Source organism: Aotus nancymaae, unplaced genomic scaffold, assembly GCF_030222135.1.
Source record: "Aotus nancymaae isolate 86718 unplaced genomic scaffold, 86718_ANA_hifiasm-v0.15.2.pri h1tg000021l, whole genome shotgun sequence".
Taxonomy (NCBI): Eukaryota; Metazoa; Chordata; class Mammalia; order Primates; family Aotidae; genus Aotus; species Aotus nancymaae.
Window position 1 is genome coordinate 7,998,773 of NW_026988433.1, and position 17,491 is coordinate 8,016,263.

Consider the following 17,491-nt stretch of genomic DNA (forward strand, 5'->3'; position numbering starts at 1 on the left):
ATTCTGGGCCTCACCCCACATCCCCAAGAGCAGACTCTTGGGGATCAGAGGGTGGGGATGCGGTGGCCATGTGACAACCCCAGGTGGTTCTCCTTCAGCCCTGTGTCAGAATCCCTGGACAAGAGCTCGCAGAGCTGAGGGTGAAACAGAGCACCGGGCCAGCAGGTCACCTACGGCATGAGCGACGTGGTTTAGCCTGTGTCGGGAACTTACCTCCCACCTGCCACAGCCTAGGTCTGTCCCCAATTCACGTGGGCTACAGTGACCCAAACCCAACATCCCCCAGAAGGTCCACCCATGCCTACTCCCCACTCACAAAGGCAGGGGGCACAAGGACACAGGCAGAGGGCTCCATTTAGTTGAGCTGCTTTTGTCTTTTTTTTTCTTCCTGAAACAGGGTCTCACTGTCACCCAGGCTGGAGTACAGTGGCACAATCACAGCTCACTGAAGCCTCAACCTCCTAACCTCAAGTGATCCTCCTGCCTCAGCCTCCCATGTAGCTGGGACCACAGGTGTGGGCCACCACGCCCAGCTAATTTTTTTATTTTTGTAGATGAGGTCTCGATTTGCTGTCCAGGCTAGTCTTGAACCCCTGCCCTCAAGTGATCCCCCTGCCTCAGCCTCGCAAAGTACTGGGATCACAGTACAGGCATGAGCTACCAAGCCTGGCCACTGAGCTGCTTTCTGAACAGGTCTTAATGTACTCGTTCAATTTCTCTCATTAAGGAACTATTCCCCAAAGAGGAAACCAGTGCCTGGAGGCCCCAAGCAGCATAGCGTTCCTGGCTACCTCAATGTCCAACAAAGCTGCTAAAAAGTTGAGTCAAGGCGTGGTGGCTCACACCTGTAATCCCAGCATTTTGGGAGGCCAAGGCGGGAAGATCACTTGAGCTCAGGAGGTTGAGACCAGCCTGGGGAACATAGTGAGAACTCGTCTCTATGGAAAAACAGTTTTGTTTTCTTTTGGTTTTTGAGACAGAGTCTCGCTCTGTTGCCCATGCTGGAGTGCAGTGGTACAATCTCAGTTCACTGCAACCTCCGCCTCCTGGGTTCAAGCAATCCTCCCACCCCAGCTTCCCAAGGAGCTGGGATTACAGGCGCCTACCACCACACCCAGCTAACTTTGTATTTTTAGTAGAGACAGGGTTTCACCATGTTGGCTGGTCTTAAACTACTGACCTTAAGGGATCCACCTGCCTTGTCCTCCTAAAGTGTTGGGATTACAGCCATGAGCCACCATGCCTGGCCTCTAGAAAAAGTTTCTTTTTAATAAGCCAGGTGTGGTGGAGTGTACCTATAGTCTCAGCTACTTGGAGGCTAAGGCAGGAGGATTACTCGAACCTAGGAGGTTGAGGCTAGAGTAAGCCACGATCACTGCTGCACTCCAGCCTGAGCAACAGAGTAAGACTCTGTTAAAAGAAAAGAAGAAAGGCAAAGGGAAAATGGGAAAGGAAAATTAGGAAGGGAAGTGATATCCCAGGGGTCTGTCCCCTCCCGCATCTGTGTGTGACCCCAGGGGTCTGTCCCCTCCTGCATCTGTGTGTGACCCCAGGGGTCTGTCCCCTCCCGCATCTGTGTGTGATATCCCAGGGGTCTGCCGCCTCCTGCATCTGTGTGTGACCCCAGGGGTCTGTCCCCTCCTACAGTGTGACCCCAGGGGTCTGTCCCCTCCTACATCAGTGTGTGACCCCAGGGGTCTGTCCCCTCCTGCATCTGTGTGTCACCCCAGGGGTCTGTCCCCTCCTGCATCAGTGTGTGACCCCAGGGGTCTGTCCCCTCCTGCATCTGTGTGTGACCCCAGGGGTCTGTCCCCTCCTGCATCTGTGTGTCACCCCAGGGGTCTGTCCCCTCCTACATCAGTGTGTGACCCCAGGGGTCTGCCCCCTTCTGCATCTGTGTGTGATATCCCAGGGGTCTGTCCCCTCCTGCATCTGTGTGTCACCCCAGGGGTCTGCCCCCTCCTGCATCTGTGTGTGACCCCAGGGGTCTGCCCCCTCCTGCATCTGTGTGTGACCCCAGGGGTCTGTCCCCTCCTGCATCTGTGTGTCACCCCAGGGGTCTGTCCCCTCCTACATCAGTGTGTGACCCCAGGGGTCTGCCCCTTTCTGCATCTGTGTGTGATATCCCAGGGGTCTGTCCCCTCCTGCATCTGTGTGTGATATCCCAGGGGTCTGTCCCCTCCTGCATCTGTGTGTCACCCCAGGGGTCTGTCCCCTCCTGCATCTGTGTGTGACCCCAGGGGTCTGCCCCTTTCTGCATCTGTGTGTGATATCCCAGGGGTCTGTCCCCTCCTGCATCTGTGTGTGATATCCCAGGGGTCTGCCCCCTCCTGCATCTGTGTGTGACCCCAGGGGTCTGCCCCCTCCTGCATCTGTGTGTGACCCCAGGGGTCTGTCCCCTCCTGCATCTGTGTGTGACCCCAGGGGTCTGTCCCCTCCTGCATCTGTGTGTGACCCCAGGGGTCTGTCCCCTCCTGCATCTGTGTGTGACCCCAGGGGTCTGTCCCCTCCAGCATCTGTGTGTGACCCCAGGGGTCTGCCCCCTCCTGCATCTGTGTGTGACCCCAGGGGTCTGTCCCCTCCAGCATCTGTGTGTGACCCCAGGGGTCTGCCCCCTCCTGCATCTGTGTGTGACCCCAGGGGTCTGCCCCCTCCTGCATCTGTGTGTGACCCCAGGGGTCTGTCCCCTCCTGCATCTGTGTGTGACCCCAGGGGTCTGTCCCCTCCTGCATCTGTGTGTGACCCCAGGGGTCTGTCCCCTCCTGAATCTGTGTGTGACCCCAGGGGTCTGTCCCCTCCTGCATCTGTGTGTCACCCCAGGGGTCTGTCCCCTCCTGCATCTGTGTGCAGTCCTGGGGAGTCTGTCACAAGGGTCACAGAAGGGCCCTGGGCATCAACGTCACAGGTGAGGCACGTGCTGGCCGCTTTCCACTCGGCATAAAAACTCAGCACAGAAGCACCACCCAGGACCTGTAGCTAGATCCTTCTGGAAGCTCTTGATGTTTTGAGTTCTCCTGCTCTGGGGTAGAACACACTTTCTTTAACTTGTCCTAACCATTTGTCTTTCTGGGCTCAACAAGGGAGGGAAGCCCTCCAACCCCTCCAGTTCGAGTTCTGGCTTAATGGCATGGATTCCATGCTGCTGAGGCAGGCTGAGCAGAGGAACCCGCCCATCTCCACATCGCACTGGGGAAGCCCTCACCGCAGTGGAGCATAGACAGTGCCCCAGGAAAGCCCCTACCGTGTGTAGCACAGGCCGGGGACGAGGGAATCCCTTGCCACATGTTGCACATGCCAGCACCCGGGGAAGCCCTTACCGCGTGCAGCACAGGCCGGGGACCGGGGAAGCCCTTACCGCGTGCAGCACAGGCCGGGACTGGGGAAGCCCTTACCGCGTGCAGCACAGGCCGGGGACCGGGGAAGCCCTTACCGCGTGCAGCACAGACCGGGATCGGGAAAGCCCTTACCGCGTGCAGCACAGGCCGGGATCGGGAAAGCCCTTACCGCGTGCAGCACAGGCCAGGACTGGGGAAGCCCTTACCGCGTGTAGCACAGGCCGGGACTGGGGAAGCCCTTACCGCATGCAGCACAGGCCGGGACCGGGAAAGCCCTTACCGTGGTGTAGCACAGGCCGGGACCGGGAAAGCCCTTACCGTGGTGTAGCACAGGCCGGGACCGGGAAAGCCCTTACCGTGGTGTAGCACAGGCCGGGACCGGGAAAGCCCTTACCGCGTGCAGCACAGGCCGGGACCGGGGAAGCCCTTACCGTGGTGTAGCACAGGCCGGGACTGGGGAAGCCCTTACCGTGTGCAGCACAGGCCGGGACCGGGAAAGCCCCTACCGCGTGCAGCACAGGCCGGGACTGGGGAGGCCCTTACCGCATGCAGCACAGGCCGGGACTGGGGAGGCCCTTACCACATGCAGCACAGGCCGGGACTGGGGAAGCCCTTACCGTGGTGTAGCACAGGAGGATGTCACTGCTGGTCATGTTGCTGTGCAGCAGGTGCTCCTTCAGATGCTGGATGAGGGTACCCTGCAGGGTAGACACAGGGAAGCAGGTGCCCTCTGTTAGGCATACAGTACTGTGTACCTGGTACCTAGCTCACGCACCGCTTAGATGCTGCCAGGAAGAAGCCCCAGCAGATCCCCATTTTCTTTCCTGGGAGAAGCAGACTGGAGGCTCCCTCCTCTCCCCTTTGATGAGCCATGCCCCCATGTCCCTCTGTCGCCCGAGAGTTAAGCGTGGCTTGTAGCCTGGAGAGAAAAACCCTGACACTCCTGCCTGCCCTTGAGCTCTCAGTGCCCAAGGCATCAAGGGCACCACGGAGGCCCACCAGCTTCAGGTAGAAGAGAAGTGACCCTTATTGAGAAGACAGTTGAAGAGCAAAAGACCAGGACCTGACCCTTCCAGGACGGGCGCTAGCCCAGCCTCATGGGGGACAGGGAAGGGAGGGGTGAGGGTGAGTTGTAGGGGGGCCTGCTGGCAACAGAGCAAGACTGTCGCTGGGACTCACATTCAAGATTGCAGCTCAAGGGAGGCAGCATGAGACCCTCCTTCTGGCTAAAACACCCAAGCAGACCCACTCCCTCCCACCCACTACAAACTATTAATTTTCTTGTTTGTTTGAGACAGAGTCTCACTCTTGTCACCCAGGCTGAAGTGCAGTGGCACGATCTCAGCTCACTGCAACCTCCACCTCCTGGATTCAAGCAACTCTCTTGCCTCAGCCTCCTGAGTAGCTGGGATTACAGATGCCCGCCACCACACCCAGCTAATTTTTGTATTTTTAGTAGAGATGGGGTTTGACCATGTTGGTCAGACTGGTCTCGAACTTCTGACCTTGGGTGATCCACCCGCCTCGGTATCCCAAAGTGTTGGGATTGTGTGAGCTACTGCACCCAGTCACACTATTAATTTTTAATTTTGTTGCTTAACAGGCAATATAATTGCACGATCCAGAACTCTGAAGCAGATACTGTGAAAAGCCTTCCTCTATCCCTGTGCTATACCCAGTTCTCCCCAGAGGCAGCCAGGCCTAGCAGTTTCCTGTGAATATCTTTCTTGTCAATGTCAGCACATATTTATTAATGCCATTTTGTTCATTTTGACACAGTGTCCTGCCCTTTGCCTTTTCCCCCTAACAGCATACCTGTGAAACCTTCCCTGGCATCCCAAACAGATGACCACCACCTGTCCCACCAACAGCAGCAACTGCAGCCTCCAGAGACTGCCAGGCGGACGGGCGGACGCTGTCTGATATGGTTGGCTCCATGTCCCCATCCAAATCTCATCCTGAATTGTACTCCCATAATTCCCACATGTGGTGGGAGGGACCTGGTGGGAGGTAACTGAATCATGGGGGCTGTTTCTCCCATACTGTTCTCATGGCAGTGAATAAGTCTCATGAGATCTGATGGTTTGAAAAGGGGAAACCCATTTTGCTTGGCTCTTATTCTCTCTCTTTGCTGCTGCCATCCATGTAAGACATGATTTGCTCCTCCTTGCCTTCTGCCAAGATTGTGAGGCTTCCCCAACCATGTGGAACTCTTAAGTCCATTAAACCTGTCTTTCGTAAATTGCCCAGTCTCAGTACATCTTTATCAGCAGTGGAAAACAGACTAATACACTGCCCTTGTGCACTGGGAGGGACAGGCCCTTTTCTACAGTCCCCCGAGGCTGCCTCCAGGCCTGGAAGCTGAGCTGCAGGCTGGGGTTTAACAAGAATCCCCAGTGAGGGTCGAGGCCAGCTTCCCCTTCTCTTCCCCAGGCACTCATAAGCTTCTTAGAAAGTTCCAGGACACTCTGTTCTCACCCGCAGTGACAGGCAATAATTTGGGGGTGACAAACTTTTCAGGAACCGTCTCCATGAACTACATCTCTCCACGAATCCATTCAAAGGACAGGGAACTCTGATTCTAGGAGCCTGTGGCAAATCTCCCTCCCATTCTCTTCTTCACTTCAAATCAGCACTTAACTCTGCAGCTTCGCCCACGTGGTCTGTCGCGAGCACAGCGGAGCTGGGAGCCCACATTCGCTCAGTGGTTCGTTCAGTGGTTCATCAGCCTCATTCTCTCAGATGGCACCAAACCAAAGACGAGCCCTCCTCTCTCAAGAACGTATCTGTGTGAATCTTAACAATTCACATCCATGTTTTCCCCTTAATTCTTAAATACTTATGGTCAAATCTGAATGCTTTCCCTGAGGGTAAGGCAGTGTAAACGGCATGGTTTCCTGGGTCTCAGCACAGGAGAGTAATTTCATGTCAAGGAAGAGAAAGGGGAGCTCCTTTCTGACACTTTTCACGGACTTAGAAAACACAAACCCACAAACCAGTACCACAACACCCACCCCACTAAATCAGAAGGATTATGAGCAGCCCGAGGGCTCCAGCCTGTGTGGCCTCGCTGTTTTCAAGTTGGCGATCAAGGTAACTCTAGAAAATGAGCAAGATGCTTAGTCACTTCTCTGGAGATGCAAGAGCCCAGTGAAGCTAGAGCACATATAATTTTTCCTGATTTTTCCACACTCTAAATATACCAGGCACGATCATTTTATGAGCAAGCTATATTATATCTAATACATTTTTATGCTCCTCTTAAAAAAAAAAATGACATGCACTATGCAAAGAGCACTAAAAATAAAAGTTCAGTTATCCATTTCCATTTTTCCTAAAATGTCTTGTTTGGCCACATACACCCGTCCCACCCCCACCCTTGCAAAATTTCTAAAAATGCTCATCTTGCTGGCTCATCAACAGACCTGCGCCCAAGCACACAAGGGCTGCCCTTTCACAGGGAAAATATGATTCCAACTGTACCTTAGACTATGAACACACCCCAACTGGCTTTCATAAAATCAGATTATTTGAGCGACAGGACAGCTCACTGCCTGCAAAGAGGCAACTCGGTTCAGCCAGTGTAATTGCCAGAAATAAGGCCTTTCCCCCAACTACCGACACTGCCCCCTCACTCCCATCCCCGGGTTTCTTGAGAATTAACCGGCTATGCATGGACAGGCTCGTGAACCTCTGGATCTGCTATTTCACAGCCTGCAACAAGACTGTCAGTGAATCCAAATCCAGGTGATGAGGAAGCCACGTTAACTCCTTTCTATATTCTGATGAAAACACTCTGTTAAAAAGCATAATAAGGCTTTCAAATGATTCCAGTGTAAATGTTTTCTTTTTATGGAAGGGATTCAAACTGCTTCTAGGTAGAGGGAATATCTGTAAACGCTAAATGAGCTAGAATGAGGGAACTTGTATATTTCCTTTTCCAACGCCACTGTCTTATAAAGCAAAGGTTTTTCCATTTGGAGAATTCTCTTCTGAGTTTGGGGGGAAGAGTGGTGATCAGAAGATCTGACCAAGATTCCGTGAATTTTTCTCCTCCCTATGGGCTGAGCCAGCTGAGAGAGAAATGGGGAAACGAGCTTTGGGGAGAGCTGAAGAGCTGGCCCAGAGGAGGGCCTAGAGCAGCGTGAGGGCGAGAGCCACGTCGTGGAACGAGCATCTGACTCCCACAGACCAGCCCAGGAGAAGTCCCAGTGCGAGGTAAGGATTCAACCTGAGTCAGGAAGACGCTCTCTTATCAAGCCCAGGGGCAGAGGAGAATCAGAGGAAATAAAATGTGATAGCAGTTATTAGAAAAGCGCCACATTCGGCCAGGTGCTCACACCTGTAATCTCAGCACTTTGGGAGGCTGAAGTGGGTGGATCACAAGGTCAGGAGTTCAAGACCAGCCTGGTCGGTATAGTTAAACCCCACCTCTACAAAAAATACAAAAAAAAAATTAGCCACATTTGGTGCAGGTGCCTGTAATCCCAGCTACTTAGGAGGCTGAAGCAGGAGAGTCGCTTGAACCCCAGAGGCAGAGGTTGCAGTAAGCTGAGACTGCGCCATCACACTCCAGCCCAGGCAACAGTGTGAGACTTCGTCTCAAAAGAAACAAAGAAAAGCGCCACATTCACCCAGGCATTTCATTTCTGAAGAGCAATGTAGTGAAATCACGAAAATGAAAATGAAATACACCACCGACATTGTGTCCCCCCGATAGATGCACGGAGGAGGACACATCATTTCCAAGGTGTTCCCACCAAAGCTGCATAACTGGACCTAACCACGAGGAGACATCAAACAGGCCCAAAGAGAGCCATCTGCCAAACCAGGAGCCTGGGCCCTTCAAAAATGTCAGTGTCACGAAAGATGAAGAAAGCCCGAGGAACTGCTCCAGATCCAGGCACACAAAGGAGACCTGGTGACTGACGCACCGCCGCCTGAACTGCTAAGATGCTACAGGGAAACCGGCGACCTGCGAGTGTGGACCGCAGACTAGGGGAGGGCACTGCACCAACAGCAACCTGCCTGAATCTGATGAGCATGCTACACTCTCTAAGAGAACGTCCTTGTTCTTGGGAGATACCTGCTGAAATATTAAAGAGTGAAAGATCATTATGGCTCCAGCGTACTCTCAACTGGTTCAGCAGAAAGCAAAACAGCAACAGGTGAATATACACAGAGCCAGAGAAAGAAGGCAAAGAGGCTTTGAGGACATGTAAATGGATGTTGACATCAGGCGCAGTGGCTCTTGCCTATAATTCCAGCACTCAGGAGGCCGAGGCGAGAGGATCGCTCGAGTCCAAGAGTTCATGACCAGCCAGAGCAACATAGCAAGACCCCGTCTCTACAAAAACAAAAATGTAGCTCGTGCCTGTGGTCCTAGGTACTTGGAAGACAGGTGGGAGGATCACTTGAGCCCAGGAGGTAGAGGTTGCAGTGAGCCATGATCACGCCACTGCACTCCAGCCTGGGCAACAAAGTGAGAACCTGTCTTAAAAAAAAAAAGATGAGATTACCAAAATTAAAAAATTTAAAAATAAAAGAACATTGAAAATGTTAAAAAGAGAATGTTAACAACGGAAGAATCCAGCTGAAGGGTATCACGGGCTTGGTATTCTCGCAACTTTTCTGTAGGTTCCCTAGGTTTTGTTTTGTTTTGTTTTGTTTTGTTTTGTTTCAAAAATAAAAGGTTTGATTGGGCACAGTGGCTCACACTTTGGAAGGCCAAGGCAGGAGGATCACATGAGCCCAGGGGTTTGAGACCAGCCTGATTAACATGGCAAAACCCTGTCTCTACAAAACACACACACACACAAAATACAAAACAAAACAAAAAAACTAGTAGGGCATAGTGGTGCACACCTATAGTCCCAGCTATGTGGGAGGCTGGGGCGGGAGGATCACTTAAGCCCAGGAGGCAGAGGTTGCAGTGAGCCAAGATAGCATGACTGCACTCCAGCCTGGTCGACAGAGCAAGACTCCATCTCAAATGTAATAATAAGTAAATAAATAAATAAAAAGTTAAGTCACTAACCTATATGTATAAATTCTATTGCGGGGTGGTAACGTATTATTTCAGGTGCTTTAATAAAGTTAGACTTTCAGTGAAATAAGAAATAAAAAATAAAAGCACATGTCATGGGCTGAACTGTGTACCCCCAAAAGTCGTATGTTGAAGCCCTAATCCCCAGTATTTCAGAATGTGACCAAATGGGCCTTTACAAGGTGACTGAGTTAAAAGGAGGATGTCAGAGCAGGCCCAGATCCAATCTGACTTCCTAAGAGAAAAAGCTTGGACACACACAGACACACCAGGGGTGTCACATGAAAGCTGGTGCGAGGACACAGCAAGGCAGCGGCCGTCCATAAGCCGAGGAGAGAGGCCTCAGACGAGAACATCCGTGCGGCACCTCATTGCTGAAGCCAACAGGCCACGGTGTTTGTTAGGGCAGTCCTAACAGACTCAGCACAGGGAGGCCTTCTCAGTTCATTAGACTCCATAACCTAACCAGTGGCTTTCACATTTTTTACCACAACCCACAGTCAGACATAAGTTTACAATGCCCCCAGCACGTGCACACATCCATGTATACTCTGTGTAAGGACAGCTTTACAAAACAATACCCATACCTCTTCTGAGCCCCTGTTCTGTGCTAATATTTTATTCTTATTTTTATTAGACAGGGTCTGGCTCTGCTGCCAGCTGGAGTGCAGCGGCATGATCTCGGCTCACTGGAACCTCTGCCTCCTGGATTCAAGGAATTATTCCACCTCAGCCTCCCAGTTAGCTCGGACTACAAGCATGTGCCACCACGTCCAGCTAATTTTCATATTTTTTTTAGTAGAAATGGGGTTTGACCATGTCAGCCAGGTTGGTCTCAAACTCCTGGGCTCAAAGCAATCTGACCACCTTGGCTCCCAAAGTGCTGGGGTTATAGGCATGAGCCACTGCACCTGGCACTGTGCTAACATTACCTATTCTTGTCTATTCCGATTCATTCTTTTTAAAATGCCGGCAGGGCCCACCTATTGAGTACACAATCCCCAGGTGGTCCGGACCTACAGGGTGAATGTAGCTAGTTCAGCCAGCACACCCCCTACCTCCAAGGCACGGCACACTGTACAGCGACCTCCAAGGCCTGTCATCATGGTGGCAGGTGCCATCCCAGCCCCTGGAGTGGCAGCTCTCCACTGTCCTGGGTGCAGTGCCAGATCTCCGCACTGCACCCCACTTGGAGAGAAGCTGCACGCTGGACTCTCGGGCATGGGGTGCAGCTTGACAACTCCAGCACTGCCATCATCAGCTGGGAGGCCCTGTTGAAGCAAACAGACAACAGGAGGCCCCTGCAGAGCCTTCCCAGGAGACTCACCCCAGCGGAATGCACCATGCACTTGGGCGCGCCCGTGGTGCCCGATGAGAACATGATGAACAGTGGGTGGCTGAAGGGCAGCTGCTCGAACTCCAGCTGCGGGGCCTGCTCGCTGGGGCCGCTGGCAAGAAAGTCATCCAGAAACACACTGTGGGCAGAAACGCAGGGAAACACGCCGTGAACGTCCCAGAATGCTCAGCTAGACCCGCTGATTCCACCTGCGCACTTCCCTCCGCTGCTACCCCAGGAAAGCCGGGATTTCAGGGAGACAGTGGCCTGATTTGGAAACTTTCCAGGATGAGGGGAGGATGTCAGATCTCAGAGATTGAAGCTAATTGAAGGAAACACATTGAACCAGTGAAGGTTTGAAGTTGCTTAATCAGCACTGCTGACAGGGCCAGGGGCTGTCTTTTAGAAAATCTTTTAAGTGTTTTCTTAACCACCCAGGAGAAGGATCACTTACAATTAACAAGTCATGTGTGTACAAACACTGCTGAAGGAGGGTTGATCACCTGATTAGCAAATGCTTTGTTTCCAATGATTCCAATGATTGCCCAAAACCACTTGCCAAGTGGGTCTGAATTAAGATGCTTCCCCCATGGGAAGAAGGGGGAGGAGGTGGTGCTGAATTAATGAGACCTGCGGGGGGTTGGGGAGGGTTGGGGAGGGTTGGGGGGGTGGGGCAATTTCCTAAACCACGGCTCAATGACAGAACCCCGAGGCAAATATGTGTAACCACTAACTTACTAGATCCTGAGGTTTACAAGAGCAAGATACAAATATCTGTCCAAGAACAAATACATTTAATCTCAGTTACTGACTGTCACCCAGGAAGTGTGCCCGGCTGACCTCCAAAGCTGACATGCAGCATCGCTGCAGGTGGCCAAGAACCACAAGAGGGGCGACGGGAACAGATTTGTTTTTTGTGCTAGAAACCTCCGCAGAAGCTATAAGCCATCTTGGGAAAAGGTGGTTTTCTATTTTGAGATCAGCAGCAACATCCATCTCAAAACACTGGCCCTATACGCAATTGACAAATGGAACTTTCTTTCAGGGAAGGAGGTGGGAATCAGCTAAGCGCAGCCCGCAGCCATTTGCTAGGGATAATTACTCTGAAATACAAACGCCATACATCCTAAAATGAAGAATTTGGCTGTCTGGCATGAGAAGGCATCTTTAAAGATAAGGGTTTCTCCTGGGAAAGACATGGTTAGAAAGGTCATCCAAGATAATTCAACTCTAAGCAAGAAATAAACAAAGCCATCTGCTCCAGCCTGTCAGGAAAAAACTATTCACTGTGGAACTTCACAGCCAATGGAAACCCCATCCCACCTCCACCTCCTGTGAGAATCCCGTTATAAAGTGCCCAATCTAATCGGATACTTCACACAGAGAAAAGCCTTTTCTTTCAAATGGCCCATAAATCACAGTACTTAACGATTACCTTTGTCGCTCTTCCAAGAATGAAAAGCCCACAGGGTGGCTCCCCCCGTCAATTCTCTGCAGACGGGCACATGTGTGTTTCTGGTTTATATGTGGCATCCACAATCAAAGGATGGCGTGCAGTGGGAGTCCTGCCCCTGGGGTGCCGAGAGGGGGCTTTCGCATTGTGTCAGGCTAAATGAAGTGGCTAACCCGATTCTGCTGGATGCCCTCATTTTATATCAACTGCTGATGAATATTATTCAGAAACATAAAAGCCGGGCCACCGGGGAGCTGGTCAATGCTGTCTGGTTTTCCTCTGAGCCTCCATGCGTCACGGCCTCCATCCATACAACTGGGGCGCTAAAGCCGAGGTTGCATGAACTAAAGCCAGGGCGCCAGCACCGGGCTGTGATTTACTAAGGTCCGCAGGGTCCCACAGTCCACAGGGACAGGCACCCGGCCTGCCTGTGAAGGATCTGCCCATACTGACCCGGGTGCTTCAGGGAGCAGAGCCTGCCGCAGCCGCACAAGGACAGGTGGGATCACGTGCACGCTGACCACGCACGCTTTGCAGAGCAGCGGCTTATTTAATCCTCCCAGCCAGCCCGAGAGGACGGTGCTGACAGAGTGTGGATGGTTGTCCCCACCCTCCTCTCGTGTTGAAATGTAATCCCCAATGCTGCATCGGGGGCCTGGTGGGAGGTGTTTGCATCACGAGGGTGGATTCCTCGTGAATGGCTCGGACCATCCCCTTGGTGATGACTGGGTTCTCGCTCTGAGCTCACACGAGATCTGGTCACTGAAAAGTGTGTGGCACCCTGCCCCCTACTCTCTCCTCCACGCCTGCTTTCCCTGCTTTGTGACCATGTAAAGTGCCTGCTCCACTTCCCTGCCACCATGGTCACAAGCTCTATACAACCTCCCCAGAAGCAGATGCCGGCACTATACCTCTTGCACAGCCTGCAGAACCGTGAGCCAATTAAACCTCTTTTCTCATAAATTAGCCAGTCTCGGCTGGGTGCAGTGGCTCACGCCTGTAATCCCAGCACTTTGGGAGGCCAGGGAGGGCAGATCACCTGAGGTCGGGTGTTCGAGACCAGCCTGACCAACATGGAGAAATCCCATCTGTACTAAAAATACAAAATTAGGGCGGCGCAGTGGCTCATGCCTGTAATCCCAGCACTTTTGGAGGCAGAGGGCAGATCACGAGGTCAGGAGATTGAGACCAGCCTGGCTAGCATGGTGAAACCCCATCTCTACTAAAACAAAAACAAAAAAAAGTAGCCAGGCGTGGTGGCACACACCTGTAATCCCAGCTACTCAGGAGGCTAAGGCAGGAGAATTGTTTGCAACTGGGAGGCAGAGGATGCAGTCAGCCAAGATTGCGCCATTGCACTCCAGCCTGGGCAACAAGAGCGAGACTACGTCTCAAAAAATAAATAAATGGTGGCTCACACCTGTAATGCCAGCACATTGGGAGGCCAAGGCGGGTGGATCACCTGAGGTCAGGAGTTCGAGACCAGCCTGACCAACATGGAGAAACCCCATCTCTACTAAAAATACAAAATTAGCTGAGCATGGTGGCGCATGCCTGTGATCCTAGCTACTCAGGAGGCTGAGGCAGGAGAATCGCACGAACCCGGGAGGCGGAGGTCGCCGTGAGCTGATATGGCGCCACTGCACTCCAGCCTGGGCAACAAGAGCGAAACTCTGTCTCTAAATAAATCAATAAATTACGCAGTGTCAGGTTTTCTTTATAGCAAGGCAGGAACGACCTAATACAGGTACCATCTTATCTCCACTTTACAGGTAGAGAAACAAGGCTTAGAGAGGTTACTTGCACAGGGTCGCACAGCTAAGAGTTGAACCTGACAAGCTGGATCTGAAACCACAGCCTTTGCCAAGGTGCCACGTTGCCTGCAGCACCCTTCAGCCTCTGGAATGTGCCCAGCACACATAGCTGTACCCACACCCTACTCATACCTAAAAGCCACCCACAGATGCCACCTCCCCAGACCCTACAGAGAGGCAACCAGGCCCTGCTCCCAACTCCTGGGCACATCCTGTCCCTCCCACTCCTAGTGGTCACAGCTCACCCTCCCTGCAGGTGGGTCTTGCCTCTCCAACTGGACTGCAACTCCCAGAGGACGAGACACATGCTTTGTACCTCTCGGTGCCCTGTGAACAACCTGACAGATGGTAATAAGCCATGCACCAACCACCGCTTGCTGGAACAAAAAGGCCTCCGCCATCTCCTCCTGTCTTCCACCTCTGCTCCCATGGCTGGTATGAGGACACCTGCCATGTCTGTGCAGCCCCGCCTCACCAGGCCTCAAGGAGCCACGCACGAGGTGCCTTCCAGCAGCCCAGACCCAAGGCTCAAGCGAAAGCTTACCCTGAGAGGGGAAATGCCTGCACTCAGACCCTCCCCAACAGTTGCTTCAAGAAAAATTAAAAGAAGTAACTCTAAGAACTTAGGGACAAATTCAATTTTGACTAATCCATAATCCATTTCCTTAACCTCTATTCAAAATTAAGATTTTTATGATTTTACTTGGTAAACAGAATGTGGTTTAATCTTTTATAAATGTCAGAAAAACCAAGGAAGATGTCATTAGCAATGGGGAACACATGCATGCCCTAAAAGGTGAAAAATTAGGCCAGGTGCGGTGGCTCACGCTGGTAATCCCAGAACTTTGGGAGGCTTAGGCAGGCGAATCACCTGAGGTCAGGAGCCTGAGACCAGCCTGGCCAACATGGTGAAACCCTGTCTCTACTAAAAATACAAAAATTAGCCAGGCGTGGTAGCCGGCGCCTGTAATCACAGCTATTTGGGGGGCTGAGGCAAGACAATCACTTGAACCCAGAAGACAAGGGTTGCAGTGAGCCAGGACTGTGCCACTGCACTCCAGCCTGGGGAACAAAAGCAAAATTCTGTCTCAAAAAAAAAAAAAATGAGGGGGTGAAAAATACATGTATGTGCTCACATATCCATAGTCATACATATACATGTGCTCATGCATGTGCACCTGTGCATGTGGCATGTGTATAAATGCACGTGTGTGCACACATGTAGGTATGCATGTACCCTGTGTCATGTGCACGCATGTGCAGTGCATACAGCCACATGTGCACATACATGTACACATGAATTCTAATGCAGAATTTCTGTGGCCAATCTGGGAAGGTGGGCTTGGCCCCATCAGAGCCCCCTACATAAAGGGACACCAGATCGGTAGAGTGAGGGTTCCTGGGACCTTCTCTCTTCCGCCATTCATTCACTACGTGGCCCTGGAGGATTCACTCTGGGGCCTCAGGTGCCTTATCTACAAAATGACACTTTTAACTAAGACCTCCTCCACTTCTAAAATGCTCTGAGTGACCCCAAGTGGAAAGATCCAGAGACCTACTTCCCTGCAGGAGCTCCAATGGGTTCCACACGGACCTGTGCATCAGCATGCGGAGCATTACCTGTTTGGAATCTTCGAAATGTCTATCTTCTCTCTGGAGGACACGTAAGGAATCACCACTACTTTCTTCAAGTCTGGGAGGCCTGAAAGGAGCAGGAAGAGAAAACACAAGGGTACAGGAAAAAGATGCTTGGCTGCTGATTTTTTTTTTTCCACAAAATAGAACACAATCTAGGGCAGAGACTACCCAGGTTGACTCCGGGGAGACTCGTGTACGCGCACATGCACAGCCATGCCGGCTGGGAGCCGGATCGCGCACACGCACAGCCATGCCGGCTGGGAGCCGGATCGCGCACACGCACAGCCATGCCGGCTGGGAGCCGGAAGGGCCACGCACCTTTAACCACCTGCTGCAGCTTTTCCATGTGGTTGTGCTCTTTGCCGTTATAGACGACAGCCTCCACAGAGAAGATGAGCTTTGGCTGAATTTGAGAAAACCGGTCCAGCACACCCTAAAAGCAGGAGGAAAAAGTCATCACTGGTCATCCAAAAGGCAAAAACCAGCAGGCATGGTGGTGGGCGCCTGTAGTCCCAGCTACTCTGGAGGCTGAGGTGGGAGGCCTGCTTGAACCCGGGAGTTCAAGGCTGGAGTGAGCCATGCTTGCACCACTGCATTCCAGCCTGGGCACAGAGTGAGACCCTGTCTCTAACAAAACAAAACGGCAAAAACCTTCAGTAGCCAATAGGACCACTGCATTTCACGGGGAACAAAGAGCAGCAGCATCAGTGCACGACCAGGCCCCTGTGTCCCAGCACCCACGGCCAATAAAGAAAGTTGATGAGGCCAGCCACAGTGGCTCACACCTGTAATCTCAGCACTTTGCGAGACCGAGGCAGGTGGATCACTTGAGGTGAGAGGTTCAAGACCAGCCTGGCCAATATGGTGAAACCCCATCTCTACTAAAAATACAAAAATTAGCTAGGTGTGGTGGCATGTACCTGTAATCCCAGCTACTTGGGAGGCTGATGCAGGAGAATCACTTGAACCCAGGAGGCAGAGGTTGCAGTGAGCCAAGATCAAGCTACTGCACTCCAACTGGGGCAACAGAGCAAGACTCTGTTTAAAAAAAAAAAAAAAAAAAGTTGATCAAAGCGTAACTTATATCTGTGAAACAACCACCATGCCAAGGAAGGCATCAATGTCAAGTAATACCAAAAGTGGCTGGGCGCAGTGGCTCACACTTGTAATCCCAGCACTTTGGGAGGCCGAGGCAGGTGGATCACCTGAGGTCAGGAGTTTGAGACCAGCCTGGCCAACATGGTGAAACCCCATCTCTACTAAAAATAAAAAATTAGTTGAGCATGGTGGTGGCAGGCACCTGTAACCCCAGCTAGTCAGGAGGCTGACGCAGAAGAATCACTTGAACCCGGGAGGTGGAGGTTGCAGCGAGCTGAAATCAGGCCATTGCACTCCAGCCTGGGCAACAAGAGCAAACCTCCATCTCAAAAAAAAAGAAAGGAATACCAGAAGTATTTACAGACATATACTGAAATAGGAAGACTATAGAGTGTATGTTTGCACTACCAGAAAGATTTCCCACTTTATAGAAAGAGCCTGTTAGCACAGCTCCACTAGGGTATACAAAAGAAGACTCATCTTCCTAAGAGGTAACGACAGCAAAGCAAAGTGGTCCCGTGTTTTGGTTCTCTTGGAATCTTCAATTAAAGAGGAACCTGAATCCTCCAAGCAGTGCATTTATGCCAACCAATCACATAAGCCCACACGTGCATACACTAGTTAGCCCCATCTTTAAAAAGGCAGGATCACCACACCCGTGTCTCCATTTGTACTGCACGTGGAGTCTGCATCCAGTCAAGGGCATCTCTTTCCTAAAAGACGGGATTCCTCCTATGAAGGCATGAGCTTGTTTCTGGAACTCATAACATT

General features: G+C 51.8%; 1 protein-coding gene across 3 annotated transcripts in view; it reads right to left on the bottom strand.

Annotated features, from left to right (window-relative positions):
* Nucleotides 1–17,491, bottom strand: part of AACS (acetoacetyl-CoA synthetase) — an 82,187-nt gene that overhangs the window by 26,725 nt on the left and 37,971 nt on the right. For all 3 annotated transcript variants that reach the window (XM_012447161.3, XM_064379579.1, XM_064379580.1), the window contains exons 6-9: nt 15,941–16,055; nt 15,605–15,686; nt 10,709–10,856; nt 3,953–4,033 (exon numbers count right to left, since the gene is read on the bottom strand). In XM_012447161.3, the coding sequence (XP_012302584.2) occupies nt 3,953–4,033; nt 10,709–10,856; nt 15,605–15,686; nt 15,941–16,055 (426 nt within the window). The remainder of the gene's footprint in view (nt 1–3,952; nt 4,034–10,708; nt 10,857–15,604; nt 15,687–15,940; nt 16,056–17,491) is intronic.